Source organism: Vanessa atalanta, chromosome 7, assembly GCF_905147765.1.
Source record: "Vanessa atalanta chromosome 7, ilVanAtal1.2, whole genome shotgun sequence".
In the NCBI taxonomy this organism is placed as follows: domain Eukaryota; kingdom Metazoa; phylum Arthropoda; class Insecta; order Lepidoptera; family Nymphalidae; genus Vanessa; species Vanessa atalanta.
In genome coordinates this window covers 1,590,043-1,612,470 of record NC_061877.1, presented here as the reverse complement: position 1 = coordinate 1,612,470, position 22,428 = coordinate 1,590,043, and the positions used below count along the sequence as shown (strand labels likewise).

General features: G+C 33.5%; 1 protein-coding gene across 2 annotated transcripts in view; it reads left to right on the top strand.

Moving 5' to 3' along the window:
- LOC125065117 (V-type proton ATPase 116 kDa subunit a 1-like) overlaps positions 1-21,507 on the top strand; it is a 41,635-nt gene extending 20,128 nt beyond the window's left edge. For both annotated transcript variants that reach the window (XM_047672557.1, XM_047672558.1), the window contains exons 2-14: positions 1,148-1,275; positions 9,860-10,027; positions 10,324-10,650; positions 11,907-12,083; positions 13,227-13,439; positions 14,198-14,348; positions 14,970-15,343; positions 15,772-15,881; positions 15,969-16,096; positions 17,326-17,543; positions 18,453-18,636; positions 19,117-19,288; positions 19,682-21,507. In XM_047672557.1, the coding sequence (XP_047528513.1) occupies positions 1,148-1,275; positions 9,860-10,027; positions 10,324-10,650; positions 11,907-12,083; positions 13,227-13,439; positions 14,198-14,348; positions 14,970-15,343; positions 15,772-15,881; positions 15,969-16,096; positions 17,326-17,543; positions 18,453-18,636; positions 19,117-19,288; positions 19,682-19,808 (2,477 nt within the window). In that variant the 3' untranslated portion in view covers positions 19,809-21,507. The remainder of the gene's footprint in view (positions 1-1,147; positions 1,276-9,859; positions 10,028-10,323; positions 10,651-11,906; positions 12,084-13,226; positions 13,440-14,197; positions 14,349-14,969; positions 15,344-15,771; positions 15,882-15,968; positions 16,097-17,325; positions 17,544-18,452; positions 18,637-19,116; positions 19,289-19,681) is intronic.
- The last annotated feature ends 921 nt before the right edge of the window (positions 21,508-22,428 follow it).

Sequence of the window (22,428 nt, the reverse complement as noted above, 5' to 3'; positions counted from 1 at the left end):
AATCTTAATAGAAATTTTAGAAGTCAGATTTTTTCGATATATTTTTTAATTTTACAGTTAAATAATTGTTAACGAATTGAAAACGAATGTGACGAAACCTACTTATTTTACCCTCATTCGGTTTTACAACAACCACACACACACTTATGATAAATTTGTATGTTAATAAAATATTAAAATCAAAAACTCATTCACTTCAAAACATTCTTAACTTTCCTTATATAATTATTGTACTATAATTTAATATATAACTTCCTATATGTACCAATTTGCATTTTAATTATTTAAACTACATGATTATATGAATAATAGCCATCCAAATAAATGTTCATATACAAAAATCGAATCAATTAAACAAAAAAACTATTTCCAGAGCACTTAAACACGAGAATATGCCAGTAAAGTGTTACAAGCATGTTGTCGTTGTTCGACATCACAATAATCTACGTAGCATTTATAAACTCGACCCATTCTACAAACGTTTCATTTATTACGAAAATTGGCAGTCGGTTCAGAGAACACATTTGTCTTCGAGCATGAGACCTCGATTGCATCTTAGTGTACAGAGATGCAGTTCATTGAATTAGTCTATAGAACGTCGAATCGTTCCATTCTATTAATACTATATAAAATATTGATTGATTGATTGATAGTATTGTTATTTTTCATGTGATGTAATAGATACGAAAATAGTATTAAATCTGAAGATTAATTTTCCGATAACGGCCATCGTCAAAATATGCTCGCCAATTACAGGGAACAATTTAGTGCACAAGTATGTCTGTATAAATGAAATCTCATAATCCAATGGGACGACAAATCTTTCAAGACCGGAAGAGTTCAGATGCACAACCAACAGTTTCCCGCCTTTTCGAGCCATGGGTATAAACGCTGCCAATTAATAGTAAGACCCGGGGTTTGAGACAACCAACGAGTCATCAATGCTATTGTAACAAATTTTTTTTCGTATTAACAAGCAATATAATTCCAATTAAACAAGTACTGAGCAAATCATCTATAAATTAATGATTTTTATAAATTATTTAGTTCTAGTTACGAAAACTTATAAAGTATTATCCTGTGCTCTTTCCTGTAATAAATAATTTAGGATGTATTTTATCTTTAAAATCTTCTTCGGTTTTTCTAGATCCACATCCCGCGGGCACCATGTTCCGGAGCGAGGAGATGGTGCTCTGCCAGCTGTTCGTGCAGCCAGAAGCGGCTTACGTATCAATGTATGAGCTGGGCGAGGCGGGCATCGCGCAATTCAGAGACGTAAGTTTGAATTCCTAGCACTTGAACTCATGGACAGTATACTTCTATACAGTGTCTCAGTGTTCATTTTATAATCCTCTTATTCAAATATCGATTTTTTTTTTTGTTTAAATATATTAAGCTTGAAAAAAAAACATACTTTATTCTTTTATTGATGCTTGGTGGTAGAATATATGATGATTGGGCGGTACCTACCTAGACAGGCTCGACAAAACCCTGCCACCAAGTAACCTCGTAATTTTATCATGTTGGCAACAAACCATTACCACAACATCTTATACAAAAAATGTAAACTCAGTTAACGGGTTTCAGTCTCAAATCTCAAAATATATTTTAGAGAATACCCACTTTTGTAGCGATTAAAATATATACAGCGATTTAATTATATTCTATTCCGTTAAATAAGTACCTATACGGAGAATATTTTTATTGTTACATATATCATACTATTCTCATATAAGTGAATCTGTCTTTTTGAGTATAAATTCTTTAAACCTAAATAATCACTCGAATATAAAATAATTTTCAATCTGTAAAAAAAATATAATGTTATCATAAGTACCCCGTACATACAAACAAAAAAAATAAACCTGTTTATGATATAGTTATTTACATAATATAGATTTAATAATAAGGTGGAATGTCTAAGTAATCTTTGTTATTAAAAATCAACCTTCAACTCTCCAGCGCTATTATATTAGAACTTGTGCCTTAAGTAATTACTAGTTGGCACCCGCGACTTTGCTCCCGTTTAAGTGATTGATCGTCAGGTGCTAGGCATAAAAAGTACCCTATGTCCTTCTTTGTAATTCAAGTTCGCTTCGTTCTAAATTTTACCAAATTCGATTTAAAGATTTGACCGTGACGAAGCAATAGACAAAGACAGACAGACATACACAGAGTTACTTTCGCATTTATAATATTACTATAAAAGATATTATCATAGTATGTTTTGTTTGAGTGAATATCAGACGCAAAAAGGTTTCAATTCATTGAGGTGTAATAATTTGCTTGCGCTTTATTTATTTATAACCGACTTAGAAACAGAAGGAGGTTCTCATATACCGCATGTATCTTACGTAGTGACTAACTCATTGGTCTATACTCTATTCCAACCATAACAGGAAAAAAGCCACATAAACAACATTTGACAGCAAATTGACACGATATCATTGGTCGAGAGCTTGATTAATCTATGATATTCACTATGGATTTGCGAAAAAATGGCGTTTTGAACGCCGACGAAACTGTTATCGGAATTTTGGAAGTAAAATTAAAGTGGAAATAAGTAGTTAAGTGTAATAGTTGTATTATAAATAAATATATATTAATCATAAGCTCTTAGTACACAATATAGCTGAGTGATTAGCAAATAGCATGAAATACGTATACGTAAATCTAAGGTTTGTTTATCTTTTTTCCTACTTCCATTGCAATAGACTATAGATACAAGGCCGCAGATCCCGAGTTCCTGCGTTCAAATCCCAAGTTAAACTGATAGAACCTATCGAGGCTATCGGATTATGTGAGTGTATCTGTGTGTGCGCTCAAACTTACGCACTATAATATGACTTTGTAGTTGGCTAGTCGTGTTTAAGTTTGACTACCAGACAAAAAATAAAAAGGTTAAAATTTTGAAGTCGCTTGTCAATATTTTTTATTTTTGAAACATTTTCTTAGAAAATTGTTTCATTATAATAATATATTCATGTTGTGAGCAGTTTTTTCCGACGGCCAGTGGGTAAGTATCACGTAACATAATTATGAGAATTAGAGTCTGCCCGCTACTGGTTGGAAGCGAATATATGACTATAAGTGCAGACATATCGTACATGGTCATTTAAATAAATAGGTAATCTTATTTCATCGAATTAACTGCATTCGTTATAGACAATATTATTTTAACAGCTCCGTTGGTCCAGTTGCATAAGGTTCAAATTCTGAATCGGTCCAAAAAGTTAGTTGTTAATAAGTAACACGAAGTACCGTGTCTCATTTAAAATTACAGTATTTTTTTAATTTTAACCAATATAACAGTGTACCACAATACCATATTAGTGAGAAATGTATAAGGACTTCTTGTATATCTTCAAATAGCTGTTTTTCCTTTTTTTTTTTCTTCATTATAGTTGTCTGTGTTTTTTTTAATAATATAAAAAACAACTTAGTGAACGCTCTCTTAGTGCCTTGCAAAGTACGTAAAGACGTTGTTCCTGCGTTTGAAGTCTGAGGTCGCCTCTGATTGCCGTCCCATCGAATTATTATTTCCTACACTGACTCTTCGGTCTTCGGTGAGAATGGCCGACGTAAAGAAAAGCGGTTGGTCACTGGCTTGGATCTGTGCAAGTACATATGAATACCACTCAGCAATGCAACAGGCACATAATAACATTAACAGCCTGTGAATTTCCCACTGCTGGACATTGGCCTTCTCTCCCTTTAAGGAGAAGGTTTGGAGCATATTCCACCACGCTTCTATAATGCGGTTTGGTTACACATGTGACATAATTTCGTTGAAATTAGATACATGCAGGGATAAATTATTAACACAAATTAAGTACATGAAAATTCAGTGGTACTTGCCTGGGTTTGAACCCGCAATCATCGGTTGAGATGCACGCGTTCTAACCACTGGGCCATCTCGGCTGACACATAATGATTGATGGCAAACAGACAGTGTGATAAATGACTCGTACCTCTTGCAGTATCAATGTATATAGACGGAGATGACCACTTACTCGTTTGTTCGTCTGCTATCCAGAAATAAATAAAAAATCAACTTGAAAATAAAAAAATACGCGTAATAATTTCATCGTTACAATTTTGATTGCGATATTTCTCAAACAGAAAAATATATATCTAACACTATATAGTCTAAAATAACCCTGTCTGTCTGTTGCTCTTTCAAGGTCAAACCAATGAACTGAATTTTGGTATGAGGGAAGCTTGAACTCCAAGGACGCAACTCTTTTATACGCGTTTTAGTAGCTGACGACTAACAACTGAAACGCGAGCAAAGCTGCGGGCGATAACTAGTTCCAGATATAATTGTATGTTCTTGTATTTCACACTGCATTGGAAATTCAAAATTCACTGTCCAAAGCAATTTGTAAACTGACATGTTCGAGGACGTTCAAGCTTCAAATCCAAACAATGTATACAATACATTATGTATGGTATAATTAAGGCAGTCGTCTGTTATTTTAACCTAGATGGGTAGATCCAAATGGGCAATTAAGTATCAAAGTCTCATTAAATGTTATATAATAATAATAAATATTGGACAACATCACATACATTACTCTGATCCCAATGTAAGTAGCTAAAGCACTTGTGTTATGGAAAATCAGAAGTAACGACGGTACCACAAACACGCAGACCCAAGATAATATAGAAAACTAATGAACTTTTTCTACATCGACTCGACGCCGGGAAACGAACCCTGGACCTCGGACAAACACCCAGACCCAATAAAATATAGAAAAGTAATGAACTTTTTCTACATCGACTCGGCCGCGAAACGAACCCGGGACCTCGGAGTGGCAAACCCATGAAAACCGGTGTACACACTACTCGATCGCGGACGTTTAAATATACGATATAACTACACAATATTCTTATTTTGCAAATCATTCCGAATTCATTGTATAAAAATACAATTTCCGCCCGCGGATTACCCGTATGAGCCGTGTTCTGGTGTTACGGATAAAAACCCTATGTGCTATTCCAAACAATAATCTATCTGTGTACCAAATTTAATTTAGATTCGTTTAGCCTTTCCTAAGGTAATAAACTATTTGCCAATGTGAAAAATAAAGTGTCAATATTTGTAATCAGTATATATTATGAGTTTAAAAATGGTTACTTATTAACAAAAGTTGAAAATAATAATTAATTTATTCAAAAATTCATAGATAAAAATGCATTTTTTTAAACGTTTGTCACGTGACACAAAACGATCCTGATTGGTCGCGTTTATGATGACGTCACTTGCTTGTTGACCTCGTTTGCCTACTGTATGTGGATTATATGTGCCACAGATTACAATACAGGCAAGTGACGTCACCGACCACATTGATATTTTTCAGCAAATATATACTAGAATTAAAAAAAAAAACAACTTTTACTGGGTTCCTTAACCTCTACTAAATAATGTAAAATTGATTTTAAAAACCAGTCAAATAGCCTATTGCGTAACAAACATCCATTCATACTTTCGCGTTTATAATGCTAGTAAGAATATTTTATGTCATATTAACTAATTTAATTTATATATGATACATACATCGTTACATTGTATTCCTTGGATAATAATAAATAAATTAAATGAAAAATGTAAAAAAATCGAAATAAATATAAATTAGCAAGTCCGAGGCACTTGTCTAGTTTAGTTAAACTGACTTCTAGAAGCAGGATATCCTACTAGGGCCCGTTATGTCTCTATCAAATATTAAAACATACTACAGTGGCTTTAAAAACTTATGCATTTTATTTATGACTAAGTTTATTGTTGTTTTTTAACGTACAAATGTTAAAGGTATATCTTATTACTTGGCAATTGTGTTTGCAACTTTTTTGTCACTCTTCAGAATTTCACTAAAAATTGTTAACAATTATTTTTAAGTAGTGTAACTGTAACTTCTGGCAGAGTATAATATAAACATCGAATCAATACTTGGGTACTGTAAAAGCCGACTAAGGCTTTTTTGTTTTAAGTGTATCCAATAGGTTTGATTCTACTATGTTTGAAAATGTACATCAAAATGTTGATTTTCCTAATAAAAAGCCATAAAAAATATATTTTGGCAAAATGAACACGTTTTCTTGGCATACTGGCAATTTAATATAATTATATTAAATTTAAATTTCATAATTTATTTTTGACTACTGAAAGTACCCTATTCAAAACGTACCCACATAAAATATGTATGTACCCATATAAAATAGAAGAAATGATTCGATAATAAATTTATTACGTAATTCAACCGTGTAATACAAGTATTTGCATCTTTGTGTTGTATCTAAATATGTCGCTACTTTCACATCACGCTGTTGTCAGCCGTGTTCGCTATACGAGCGAAGTCAATCGTGCCTTTATTCTGAGGGGCCAACTTATGTCGCGCGAATCGGAAATCAGCTCTTATGTTCGTTGATCTTTATACTCTTATCCATAAAAGTTCCATGTCATTAAGGGTGATGATTGGTTGAATTGGAAGTTTATATAAACATTTATTATTACTATTTTATGAAATATATAGGCGGACGAGTTATTATTAGTATTACGAAATATTAACCATTTTTTATAAAGTCTATGCGCCACCTACCTTGAACACAACAATACTGAGTATTGCAGTTTGGCGGTAAAATATCTGATGAGTAGGTGGCAACTACCCCGGCGGGCTTGCACAAAGCTATACCACTAAGTAAAGTGAGTTCATGATTTATAGCATACCTTCGGAATGAAACGATCGCCTCCTGGCTATTTCTTCGTAATATCAAATATGGAAATAAAAATTAATATCTGTATAATTCACTACAGTCATATATCAGTATATAAATGTATAGTCAAGGCGGGTAAAAAATAGTCATAGTCACTTACGCGATCTTTCAAATTAGGCTAATCCCCAAATATTATATTCAACGAAATTGCTAGGCCTGTCTTGTGACCCTCCCAAATCGCGTGCTATCATAACGCATACGCGTTGAGTTAGGCACGCAAAGGAGTGGCTTGACTCACTCTCTATCGATTTAATACGATGGCATATTTTATTTAAAATATTTAAGTAAAAGTTCTACGCTAAGTTCCACTTCTACGCTAAGAGAAACTTAAAGGGAAATGAGATTAGCGTTTGAAGATTGGAGTTCGTCTTGAATGAATGAATGAATCACTTGTGGCAAATTTTCATTCGCCACACGCATATTTCCTCGTGACGTCTTCATTACCAGACACGATAATATATAATTATCGCAATCACATTAAGCTTAAAACATTTAAGTGTTCAAAAAACTTATAGTGGTTATACCTGCTATAAGATACTTTGTCTTCTTACTTCAATTGTTTAATTGCTAATGACAGATAGAGAAATTAATGTCTACCTATTCAGCTGATATGATGTACATACCTATATCGTAGTAGGGACAATAAATAAAGTTTTCAAACAAATTCCTACGTTTAATTAATTTTAATTCAATCATAACTCATCTACGCAACTCAACGGTTAAAATATAGTATAACACTGTACGTACAATTGTTTTTAATTGAAATGACAATGGCCAAGTCCGAGGCACATTTTTATCACACTTACGTAACGCGATAAATGTAATTGTTTACAAGGGGATAGTAGCTTATTGTTCTTCAATGTTGCCCATTATCTGAAGGACTACATATTTGTCCCCTTCGTCTCTATTATCGTCAAATATACACGCTATACGTTTTTTCTGTTCGCCTTTGTTCAAGCAAAGGTTGCACAAAGTGCAGCCTAGTGAAGGTTCTTTGAAAAACATCATAGTACTTTTCTTTTATATATATAGTCTTTTATCGAAGGATTTTCTATTGAAATTAGAGTTATGTTTATACCCAGACCATATGTGTGATATTTTATGTATATTTTTTTCGAATTTAATATGTTTTGTTTAATTTGGATATTTCCGCGCATGTTTTATGAAAATACCTTTAATACCAAAATCTGCAACCATGATATGTCCAAGGTAGTATAACTCTCCGTGCATCATTTTGGAGTTTGCTCTACCACTCTACATACAGCTTAAACAGATTTCAGAATCGCTTTCTTCTCAGCAAATGTATATCAAGGTTGTTTTTCGTAAACATTTCTATGATCTAAAATTAGTTTCTGCGCAATTTTCACAATAAAATTATCGATACCCTTAAAAAAAAATGAAAATAATTTTTCATTTTTTTTTTTGCACAGATGACATCTTTGGAGACTTAATTATTTCATTACAATCCCTAACGTTCATGCAAATTTACAGCGAAATGTGTTTGTATAAGTTGACACGTTTACAATTATCTCAAGTGCTATGAAACCTAATTAATAACAATCTTTCAAGTGGAAATATCTTAGTTGAGTAGAAACTTCAAGAGGACTATCTTCATTCGATATTTCACTTGCTTTACAATATATACTTTAACAAAAAACATTAACACTAAATATGAATTCTTATAAGTCCTTAACTATATACAAAGACAAAATAAAAATATTACCGTACAGAACATGACCGCGTTGAATGATGGTAAGAATGCCAGCAGCATTTAGTTTTATTATTTATATCAATTAAGAATCTTTGTACGCAAAATTTGATCATATATGTTATTGTTATTATTTTTTTCTATCCCACGTGATGACACCGAGAAACAAAAGAAATATATTCAAGCTACTATTTAAATCGAAATATGAAAGAATTGCAACCTACAAATATATGTATATGGCTTTCGTAATTTATAAGTGATATCCCAAAGAATCGATTAAAAACATTAAAAAAAAATGTTTGTATTTTTTGGATTTTCTACGCGATCAAAAATCCCCTTAGTCCAGGAGAGTGATATTTAAAGGTACTTAGATTCGATTATTAAAACGAAATACTTAGAGTATATTCTGTAAACGATCAGCCAAAACAATGACATTTCATATTATGAAACATAGAGCAACAAATTGTAAATGGGAGCAATAAAAGTTATAAAGAGATAGGATGCTGCGAATGGCCAACTGATGCTCTATTTTTGGTATTAAGGTGTGGTCTCGTTAGTAGTTTTATTGGTGTAGTCATTTTTTTATGTTGCGATAGTTTATTATTTATGACGATGTTGGTTACAAAACCCTTTCAAGGCGAATGGGTTTATCAATAAATCGACTGTATATATTTATTTTGTGGGCTAATATGTGGGGTTTACAGAGCTCATTTAGCGTACAAAATAGCTCTGGTGGTTGATAAAAAAAAAAAGGAGCGCTTATGTGCAAAAGGTTAATTAAACAATAAGTTACTTGTGGTGATAGCACACTTTGGAATTGAAATGATCGCCTTCTACCGTTAATAATTACAAAATTATGTAAAAAAATAATTCAAGGGCAGTTTCCTTGGTCGGTTCTTCTCGAGTCAGGCTTTTTTCTTTTCCGAAACGATGCTATTATATGATTTGACAATCAATAAGTGTAATATTATTATATGATTTCACAATAAATAACTTCTATATGGAATACAGAACTTTGAATTTGGATTTTCACATAGTTTAATATTAGAATTTTTGTACGAGGCGATATTCAGAAGCGTTCCTATAAAAGAGGTTATATATAAAAACGTAAAAATATGCAGGAACTGAAACGGTTCGTTACTCTTAACTCAAAAACCGGTCACTTATGTACAATAATCATTCGTTAAATAAAATAACAAGACATTATACCTTTATTCATAAGGAGCTTGAACAGTCCTCTTTTTATTCAGTTACTTAGAAATATTTTTACTTAGAAATATATTCATCAAACCGCATTGGAATAGCTTCTCCTTTTCAAAAAATGAAAAGAAGAAGATTAATATTGCATGAGTTTGAAGTATATAATTTTCTTTACAGCTGAATCCACACGTGAACGACTTCCAACGTCGATATGTAACGGAAGTCCGACGTTGCAACGAAATGGAACGCAAGCTGCGCTGGGTGAGCGGGGAACTGCCTGAACCACCACCTCCGCCCAAGCCGTCGCCTCGAGTATTAACACCGAGGGAGATCAATATATTAGAGGTAAGAAAATCCTTTCCTTAAAATATGACTGAGTTCCGAGCTTCACGTGATACACTAAACATCAATACTTACTGTATTATGGTCAGTGTAGTGAGTAAGTGAACTACAGGCTAATCGGACCATGAATCACCAACCTTGGAATCTTGGTTCCAAAGGTTGGTGCCGCATTTACAATGCAAGGGTTGGTTAAAATCACTTGCAGTACCATTGTCTATGGGCAGTGATGACCAGTAACCTGAAATTTTCAACTGACTAAAAATACATTACCATTGATATATCGGACGATTTTCTTCCAGGAAAGGATCGACTACATCGAATCAGAAATCCAAGAGATAACAAGAAACGCCCAAAACTTAAAAACGGATTACCTCGCGCTCATCGAACTAAAATTGCTGATAGAAAAGACACAGACTTTTTTTCAAGACCACAGCGCTCATAGGAAGATCTCCGCGTCAGTACAAATTTACAATAATGACGGTGCGTTAGGGCATTTGGGTTTCATAGCGGGTGTTGTGGCTACAGCGAGGGTACCGTCCTTTGAAAGAATGCTATGGAGGATATCACATGGAAATATTTTCTTTAAACAGGCCCAAATCGATGAACCCTTAAAAGATCCGGTTACGGTAAGTTACAACTAAGATTAACCCACTAGATTCCGACCGCATGCATCTACTCTATGTAGATAGCAACTCGAAGACTCGAAATCGTTTATAATTTTTAACCAAATCTTACAAAAATACGGATTTAACTTAATAAAACAACCATACGAAGTATTGTTACTTGGTAAAATATATCGCAAGTAAATAGTATCTCAGACTTGATCTTACTATCAACGATTTTCTCAATAAGTCAAAATCCAACATGAAATAAAGAAAAATACGTGATATTTATTTTCTTAAAGTATAAAATTAAAACAATCGTTGAGGTGCAGCGGACACGAGCGCGCGATAATCACGCGTGTTTTTAGTAAACAATAGCTACATGTAATCCTTGAAATACTTGAAAATATAAGCTCCGTATCGATAACGCAAGTGCCAATTGCTGATAATCATATCAAATAATGATACAGTTTGAAAACAAATCGTTAAAACATTGATTTAGAGACTAGTTAGAACTTGACATGCTATGGGCCACGCTAAATGCTATTCGGTCGTTAACCTAAGTTTTTATTGATTTTTTACCCTAAGGTTTACTTTATTTATTTAAGTGGCCGACTGGCATTTTGTTATTTTAAGAACGACTTAAACGTGAACTAGCGTTATACATTTACGACCTTACTAACAATTGTTGTTTAGTAGTTTAGTTAACCAATTATATATTTCACACAATATTGTTTGAATACGTCATCTCCTAACAGCATTTTGCGCTCATCAGCAACAAAGACAAATAAAATCTATTTTTTTTTCTATTGCCTTCTTTATTCTAACATTAGGCATATTACGCACACAAAGACATTTTATAAGCACGAGCGTAACTCATAGTAATGCATACATTTAAACGTGGAGGAGCGCGCCTGAGTTTCTTTCGTCGGTTCTTCTCAGGTCAGGGTGTTTCCTTTTCCGAACCGGTGGTAGTGTTTTTCAAAAAATCAAAATATACTTTATTCAAGTGGGCTTTTACAAGCACTTTTGAATCGTCATTTAACAAACTATTTAAAGTAAAGCTACCACCGGTTCGGAATGTAGATTCTACCGAGAAGAACCGGCAAGAAACTTAGTAGTTACTCTTTTTCTACATCTAAATTTAATTTGACTATGAATAATTAAGTATAATGCTTCTATATTGAATAAAGGAATTTGATTTTGAGTTTGTGAGTGTACAGATCCGTACGGTTTCTTTTGTCTAATTAGGAAAATTATAAAATTGTGAATTGTTCCAGAGCCACGAACTACAGAAGACAGTGTTCGTCGTATTCTTCCACGGAGAACAAATAAAGCTAAGAGTCAAGAAGGTGTGCAATGGCTTCCAAGCGACCCTGTATCCCTGTCCAGCGACATACAAGGAACAACAAGATATGCTGGCTGGGATAGAGTCCAGGATTAAGGACTTAGAAATGGTAAAAATTATCATATGACTATATTAAAATTAGACCCTAGAGTTTTACTATATTATAGTGTTATGTCAAAGCTTAAGAAACGTATTAAAGTTTCATGTTGATTGTTAGCTGTTTACTACATGGTTTGGAAAGAAATGCTTCAGACCTGAGCAAGGAAATCAGAAGACCACTACAAATCTTTATATCATTAGTATGACTCCATTACAAATTTACTTAAATAATCTTTTGTCACACTATAGAATCATAATTTTACAAAAATTTAAATATAAAACTACTCAATTTGTAATATCCTTACTTGTAATTATTTTAAATTTTTATGTATAGTAAGTGGTCACCAATGCCCATTGACATTGGCGCTAATAAACAAATCCTACACCTTACACCACCAACGCTTCGCCAACCTTGGGTGTAACCTTGCTAGCTATGAAGTTATGTCCGTTGTGCCTGTAGATACAATATTACCCTTCGAACCAGAACACGACAATACCAATCTCTGTTTGGCGGTAGAATTTATATATAAATATATATTTTATTATCTATAAAAGTATAAGATATCATCAAAATAGAAACGAACTTCAACACTTAATTTGCGTAATATTATTATCACAATTTAATAAACATCTATAAACGGTGTCAAGGCAGGATCTTCTCAAGTGATATACATGTTGTAATTATCGCATCGTGACTGTTTACAATTAAATAGGTTTACAATATTGTTGACGGAACTTTTTGATAAATATTTAAATTATAATCTGTACAAACATTACATCCTGCCGTTTCCATTTCAATATAACCACTTTTTTTATATGTTATTGTATTTAAAATAAAGTTATTTTATCAACAACAAGATACGGCATAGTATTCATTTGAGAAACGAGAAAAAAAAAACAAAACATAAATAATTTAAAAAATGACATAGGCAAAGAGACATTGTCCATGACGAACCCCCTGAAAATAATCGAGGTCGTCCCGTGCTCCGGATCCACCCTAGATAACGGTTTACTTAACCAAAATATATATTGATTTGGACGAAGGGTTACCTCACCTCAGCTTTATGTTGCAGTACACGTGTATAGCACTGCAATGCCGATTCAGGTAGTAAAACTATTGCTCAAGTCATACAAAATGTGATAAAAATTCCAGGTGTTGGAACAAACGGAACAACACCGTAGACTGGTGTTGGCGAACATAGCGAGAGACATCAGCACGTGGATGGTCGTGGTGAGGAAAGAGAAGGCCATATACCACACGCTGAACATGTTCAGTATGGACATCGTCAAGAAGTGCCTCATAGCTGAGTGCTGGGTCCCGAGGTGTGACTTACACATCTTGCAAAAGGCTTTAGACAACGGGGTCGTAAGTCCACTTTCAATCTACTTAAAAAAATATGGTCTATTTCAAGGGGGTTAAGCCTCATATTTTTTCACTTTGCTCTATCCTTATATTAACATAATAAATATGACAAAATTGGGTCGGTTTATATACTGACTTATATATTTAGAATTCTGATTAATTAAATAAAAAAAAAATGTCAGAGATATTTTGAAATTTGTACCTAAAAGACCGCCTTACACTATATTCAATGTTTTCTGTCTCACTATATGTAACTTAAATAATTTGATACAAATATACAAACCAGACCTGAGAAACGTCCGGGATAGAACACGTGAGTCTAAGCCGAAGATAACTTTACTATTGATCGCTTAAAACATCGTGAGAAAACATGTCCGATGAAATTTTGCCACGCGCATTGGGGCAACCGGAGAAGACATTAACAGACTATTATTGTTTCAATATAACACCGAAATCTATATATATATTCCAGAAAAAAATACCTAATATTTAAAGGAACATAGACAATTTATGTAATTTTTTTAAACTTAATTTTTGCTCAGTATACTTAAAGAAAGTAGATAAGATTGTTTTTAAGTGATTTGTTTTTTTTTTTCACTGATTAAACCTAATACTAAATTAGAACCTAACCTAATAAAATTAAAAAAAAACAATTAATTCTAAATAATCAAATATTCGTAACTGAAACCATTATTCGCATATCCATATCCGAAATTACCCACCCATGACATCCCCGGTTCACACGTAATGTATTATTTCAGAAAGCAAGCGGTAGTCCCATCCCGTCTATACTACACCACGTCCCCACGCTAGAGATACCGCCCACGTACAACCGAACTAACAAGTTCACTCGGGGCTTCCAGACTCTCATTGATTCCTATGGAATCGCCAGCTACAGAGAAGTTAACCCAGGTAATGAACAATCTTACTTTTTCCATTTAGACAACTGTCATAAACATGGACTTCTTAACATTTACTGACATGTATATCAATTAAAAATCTACAAAATATTCATAAATTTTTATATGACTAATGACAAAATGTTTTGCCATTTATTGTACCACTAAATATTGCATTGGATTCCTTTATTCTGGTTTGAAGGGGTAACTTCAACAGACAGGGCCGGATTTATAGTACAATACAACAACCTTGTTTTGTACTATATATATATGTATATTATATACTACACTATATTTATTCCTAGGAATTAAATATGTTTTTTTTTTTTTCATTTAGAAGCCCCGGGGCTGTATCCCCTAAACCCCAACTTGATTAGTCATTGGAGACAACATCCCACTAAGTTTGCTAAAATTTGCTAAAATTGAAAGTTTAGTGTCTTTGATTTTACTTACAAATACCCAAAATTGTACCTTACCGAATAATTATTCAGATCAAGTTATTCAGAGTAGTTTCCTTGAACTGGTTTGTTTAAAATACAACACTAAAATTTGATCCAAACATACTAAATAAAAGATTGTTAAGATAAAGATAAAAACTAGTAAAAAAAAACACTTATATATTTTTGTATTTCAGCTTTGTACACGATAATAACATTCCCGTTTCTGTTCGCCGTGATGTTCGGCGATATGGGTCACGGTCTCATTATGACCGTTTTCGCCGCCATACTCGTTATATTCGAAAAGAAATTCGCAAAGAATAAAACGGACAACGAAATATGGAACATATTCTTCGGCGGACGATACATAATACTTCTAATGGGAATATTCTCCGTCTACACGGGCTTGATATACAACGATATATTCTCGAAATCGTTAAACATATTCGGCAGTAGTTGGCAAAATGTGTACGATGAACAAACTCTGAGAAATTATAGTACTTTTGAATTGGATCCAAAAGACGCTTACACGAAGACTCCCTATCCCCTTGGAATCGATCCTGCTTGGCAAGTAAGTAGGGAATGACAGAAATATTTACGCAATATTAAACGTCAAACATTGTTACAATTTATAATAATAATAAAGCTTTTATTTCCATAACCTTAATTTTCCATTCTAATGTTGGTATTTGTTAGTAGTATTGTTAAATTTTAGTGTTTTCCTTATGTCTAAATGTTAGTAAAAGTTAGTTTTTGTTATTGATTATGGACCCCTCCTCGGGTGTAGGCCTCCTCCAGTTCTTTCCACTCATCTCTGTCTTTGCCGATATTTTTCCAATCCTTTCCTATTAATTCCGTTAAATCGTCTGCCCATCGTCTCCTCGGTCTCCCTACCCTTCTTTTGCCGATGGGCCCTTTCCACATGTAGCCTTTATTGTTACAATTTAATCTCTTCAAATATTTCGTGTCAATATTTTATTTTGCGTTGTTTTTTTACAGTTTGCCGCCAACAACATAATATTTCTGAATTCGTTCAAAATGAAACTATCGATAATATTCGGCGTACTACATATGGCATTCGGGGTAACATTGAGTGTGGTAAACTTCAAGTAATTACTGTATTCAAGGAATTAGATACCATAGTTTGATTTGAATTTTGAAAAGTTTTTATATATATTTTTCTTTTTTAATTTCAGCTTCTTCAAAAAGGCAGAGCTAATATTCCTACAGTACATACCACAGATACTATTTCTTCTTCTCCTGTTTTGGTATTTGTGTATTCTGATGTTCATGAAATGGATCATGTATTCTGCAGATGCGACAGGTAAATAATGTTTAATTTATTCTTATTTAATTGATTGTGCAGTTGTTGTGATTGACAAGATCTAAAAAAAAAATATGTGCCGCACAAAAAGAGGATTTATCGCTAACTGGCTATTTCTTCCAGATCTCTGAGATTTGTGACCTTTTATTTGTAACTAGTTGTCGGTCGCGGCTTCGCTCGCTTTTTAGGAAATGGCCGTCAGATATTATGCATAAAAGCAGCCTATGTTCTTCCTTGGAGATCAATCACCATATTTTACCAAATATGATTCATAGATTTGTCCCTGAAAGAGCAACTATTTGACAGACAGAGTTACTTTCGTATTTATAATATTATTAACAAAACAAATTTTCTTTTAATAAATTTATTACATGAATATAAAATAATAATTAATAATAAAATAGTTTAATCAATTTCTTGTTTGCTAATATTATTACAAAAACAGTTTAACACGCCTGACCGTATATTGCGCTGCTTCCCGCCAAAAAGAGAATGAATTTAAAAGACGTCTGACAGTTTGACGTATAACGTTCGGAAAGTCACACTAATTCTCCTTATAATATCATATAAATAAATAATCATTTTTTCTGTAACATTGATCTAATGGGCATTGCAAGGAATTTATGCCATCTCTATCATAGTCCTTGTCCAACCATTGGGATCAAGAGGTTACATCCTTTGTACGTTTTATCACACAATTTATCTCATACTAAATAATGATAACAAATTATGAGCGACTAGTACGTAACCACATCAAAAGTGATAACAATAGTCCATAACGTCAGGATTGAGCCGGCGTCGGTAAAGACACAGTTGATGATCTGTTTAAAAATAGAATTTGACGTATCCCTACCAAAATACTATTATAACAATAGTCGCTTCGGCTTCTAAATGCTGAAAACAATTGAATACATTCATTATTTTTCGACACAGCTCAAATTTTATTGGTTAATAATGCGCGTCAGTTCACAATATTCATTTACTTGGGAAATGTTTCAAACCAATATCAACTCAGCGCAGCATGTCTTCCTCTTCCATACTTCTCTGTCGGACGTCATCTCACAGTAACAGTCTTTCTAGGCATATCGTCTTTCACACAAAACATCCGTCGTTTCTTTGGTCCTCCAGTACATCTATATCCACCAAAATATTGTTCGGAAGAACTGATCTTTTAAAATGCCATGTTTTAAATTATTGTTTTAATGTGGATATTTTATACATTTTTACAGATAAAGCCCTAGGGACATCTTGCGCACCATCCGTATTGATAATATTCATTAACATGATGCTGCTAAAGGAGTCAACGGCTAAGGGATCTTGTAAGCCCTTCATGTACGCCGGTCAGGAAATAATTCAGAACATCTTCCTAGCTATTGCGTTCTTGTGCATCCCCATCATGCTGTTCGGAAAACCAGTGTATCAGATAATGGCGGCTAAAAAGCAAAAGGTACGATAATTATAATAAGGTTAATAATTGACTCAATCCTCATCTCTTTCTATTCTTATATAGAGACAGAGAGAAAGGAAAAGAGAGAGAAAGATCGCCTGGTGGGGGCATTGCGCTTTTTCCCTACGTGACGATATTTGCCTGTTCATTCTTTTGTATGCCCCAAAAAAGAACTTTGTTCCAAAAAATAGAATAGAATAATAAACAATGAATTCTAAATATACATAAAATTGCTATACATATATTATGACGCAGCTGTAAGTGTACCTAATTTCATAAATACATTAAGAACATCTCAATTTTTAACATTATAAATAGATCGGATTACAGACTATATATAACTTCTCTGACGCGTAATGAGAATTCCACTGATGTTTCAATTTAAAATACAGTGGCGTATTTGTTACATTAAGATCACTACTGTTTAAACGTCATAAGTACAGTAAAAACTACACATTAGCTTTTTTTTTGTATTCGAAACTAGATTATTTGTTGTGAAACAATCATTCCTCAGTGATCATCATAATTCATTTTTATTCCGTAAACGATAGATAATTTATGATTTATGAAACAATGAGATCGAGAACTTTAACTTTAGCATATTTTAGTTGGTAAAAGTATACGTGTTCTACTCGATGCTTCAGACAATTCAGAAAATGCCAATAGTTTCAGCATTCAGTTTTTTTTTCATAAAGATTGCTACCTTCGTATCAGTCGATGAAAAATAGGTACATCACTAGTTAATAGTGTTGCCGCATCTAATGTGGACGACTCTAAGAGCGGGGACGGAGGTGTGGCAGGTGTCGGGTCTCCCCGACACTACCGCACTCTAGTGCCGCTCGTCGTGCGAGTGAGTGAGAGTGTCGTCGTGAGAGTGAGAGTGAGTCACAGCGCCAACCGTACCCGCAGCGCAGCGGCGTGGAGGGCGGCGCGGCGGGCGAGGCGGGCGCGGGGGGCGCGGAGGGCGCGGGCGGCGAGGCGCTGGGCGAGGTGCTCATCACGCAGGCCATCCACACCATCGAGTACGTGCTGGGCGCCGTGTCGCACACGGCCTCCTACCTGCGCCTGTGGGCGCTGTCGCTGGCGCACGCGCGTGAGTACCCGGCGGGACCGGAGCGTACAGATAATGTCGTCCTGACCGATTTCCGCCGTGACTCTCGAGTTCGTGGGGGACTATACCCATACCTACGCAGGGCATATTGTTGTGTACAGGTGTGTGCGCAGGCATAGGTGCACCCTCCCTAATCCCTCACTCTCATGGCATGGCAAATCCGATACTTGGTAGCTTTTTGTCGGTCCGACCTGGGATTTAAGCCCCATACCCCGGGATCCATACGACCTTATCTATATCCATCTAGCCACTTCACCACCGAGGCGGTCGATGATCCTCAAAATATAAAACACTCAAAATGTTTAAAATAGTCGTGCCCTACGAATATGTAATTGGCAAATCTGTAATTCTAGCAATAAAACTAACCATATATGTAACAATATAATTATGGTTAATTTTATTGCTAGAATTACATATATTGTTCAAAAGCTATACACTCATATTAATCTTTGTATCCATCAGAACTATCGGCAGTTTTGTGGCAGAGGCTGCTCAAAATAGGCCTCGGCGGAGGGTCTCCGGTAAACGCAATCTTGCTGTACTTACTATTCGCCGCATGGGCTTTCTTCACTCTCGCGATCTTGGTGCTAATGGAAGGATTGTCGGCATTTCTACACACGCTGCGATTGCATTGGTAAGTTAATTTTTTCATACTCTTCACTCAATCTAAGAACACTGTTAAACAAAAGGGCATTCCCCTTAGGTTTGGTATTTTAAGCCATTTCCTCGCATTCATCGTTTTTATGAAAAAAGATCTCCAAACCATCTCCAACTATCGCCCAAAAAATATTGCCCTACAAATGTCTATATCAATATTCATAGCGATCGGTTTAATGGTACAGGAGTTGATGTGCTGCACTGCCATCTAGCGGCGAGACACGACATGTAAACGTCGACATCTGTCAGTCTTAAACAGCATTTCTCTGTAAATGATGAAATCGCTATGAATTTAATATATTTTTACGAATAAAATTTGTATATATACAATTTTTGGAAAATATTTGCCAAATTAAATCTCAAATTACAGGGTTGAATTTATGAGTAAATTCTACGAAGGGCAAGGTTATGCCTTCCTACCATTTTCATTCTCCGTGATCCTGGAAGCAGACGAGGTTGATATCAAGGAGAAGCCCAACGGTGGACCACCCGAGTGACATTTCCCGAAACGGAAATTTCAACTTTATGACTACGAAAACTGTTTGGAAGTGAGACGAATTTGGCATACAGAACCGATCTCTTGATAAAACATATTGATAAATGAAACTGCCTTACAAAATTATATATGTATTTTTCTAATTGGTAGATTTACTATCAAAGCATATTTAAAATGCATGTGCCTTTTATATTATTTAAAGGTTTAACTAATATTATAGATGAATGAAAAATCAAATGACACCATTTAGCGAATTAATTTACTTAGTGTATAAATTGATTGCTGTGGACATTTGTTATATTTTCTTAATATGTTTAAACGATTAAGTTTTAAATAGTTGATAGCTGTAGGACTATCATAGATCGCGTATTTTAATATTAAGTAAAGAATTGCCCGTTTTAAATATTATAAATGCGTTATTGCAAGTTTTGTTAAAAGTTATTTAGTTTCTTACAAATTTTATATACACATTTTTAGATATAATAAGGTTTTTTTTAAATATTTTTTTGTCAGTTTCGGCTGACTCAAACTGTTATTACCTTGTTGTTTTCATTTTAATGATCTGTAAGATCGAAATTTGATATCAAATTAAATAAATAAATTCCCTATTCTGTGCAATAATTATTTTTAAGCTATGGTACAAGTTGTTTAGATTATTTTTTTTAATTTAAAAAGATCAAGGTTAAGGTCTTACGATTAATTTTGAAAATAATATAATATCATTTTAAATACAATTCGTTATATTTCCGATGTAAGCCTAATTGTAAGTTGTTGTATTAACATAGTCTACATTTATCAATCGCTTGAAGCCAAAGTTTTATTGTACGTTCTTATTGATTGCATGTTTTTAATTGTTTATTGTAAAAATAGACTTTCTCGTGCCTTTTAGGAATTAGTGAAATTTTGAACTATTTTTATAATTATAAGTACTAATTAATATTGTAAAGACACTTTAATAATCTTATAGTATTTTTAAGTTCATCTTTGAATATATTTAATATTGTATGTGTCATTATTGTTCAATTTAATATATTATTTTTTTTACATTTAATTTTTCGATATTTTACGTTGTATAATTGATATGTTTAACTTTTTACACATAAAGTTCTTCGAACCAATAAATATATATAAATCAAATTAAATTTTACATATTTGAAATTATTGTTCAAAGAGCGGTTCTCACTAGCTCGTTATAATCGACTCAAGTCAATGTCAAAGTCAAAACTACCGTTGACAGCTGTCAAAATTATATCTTCTTTCGAGTTTTGCAATATTAATGTTCATATTCTACTTATTAAAATAGGATATACTTGGCAAATAAAATAGGAGACAATTTGCACTCTTTAATTTAGTAGTGTTAGATTCTAAAACTTTACTAAATTATATTGTCATCGCTAACTAGTGAGAATCCTTAGTGCGTAACCGATGACATACACGATGCCTTACTATGATAAATTTACTAGACAATACTTTGTTATATATAACCTCAAAAAAGGTTATATTTTTAAAGCAATAACGTATCTGGACCAATTGTCATGGCCTCGAATTTTACATATCGCTTTATTCAAACAACAATATCAGCAAAAGTTTTATTAATCACAATTTTACAGCACATTACACTATCAATTAATTTACATTACAGACAGAAATTGTTAAAAAACCACAACACCATTCCTTAATAAAGCTATTTTAATCGAAAACGTTTCTTATTTTCAATTTAGAACCAAATTAAAACTTTCATTATTTATATATTTAGATAGACTGTCAAAGTTACGAACGCTTCGAAATAAGTTGTGACCACACGCACACGCACACTTTGACACTAGTGACGTAGTATGACGTTTGGCGAGTGACAAGCGTAACAGTCACGCACACCAAGATAGAACAAAAAGAGAGGCTAGTATGTCAAAAGAACTAGCTTTTGTAGTTCAACAGTCTCTCTAGACGTATAAATAATCTAAGAATTAGACATCTATAACTTAGAACAAACGATATCTATATAATTTTAATAAAGCCTATTGTAAATGTTTTGTCTCTATCGTTCCAAGGACACGTTCAATTTGTGTAACAGGGATAGAATACTATTCTGAAAACCGCTTTAATAGTATATCTAATTGTAACCAATTTTAGTATGTATTGGTTGAAATTGAAAATTGTAATATCAAATAATAACCTACAATTTACAACCTTTGAACAATATTAGATAGTTGGCATCTTTTGTGTTGTCCTTAGAATTGGTGACAAAATCCTTTACTTTTTTTATAATATGATGATAATCTCCACCGCCCATAGACATTAGCTCTTTAAGAAATATAATAACATTTTCTTACGTCGCCAATACGCCACCAACCTTGGCCTGTAGTTACACTAGCACATTGTCAATAAAAATTGATACATGTTGTAATTTTTGATGTATTTCTGTATTGCCAACTTAAGTGGAAACAGTATATTCAATACAAATAAAATACACCATTGCAACTCTTAAATCTAGCGAAACTGCTTTAATATCCTCGAAACACTCCATAAAACATAAACAACAAATTTATTTAACAAAAAAATAAAACGTCAGTAAAGGCTTATAAAGTTAATAATAGTATTTATATATTTTCAAGTGCTAAATA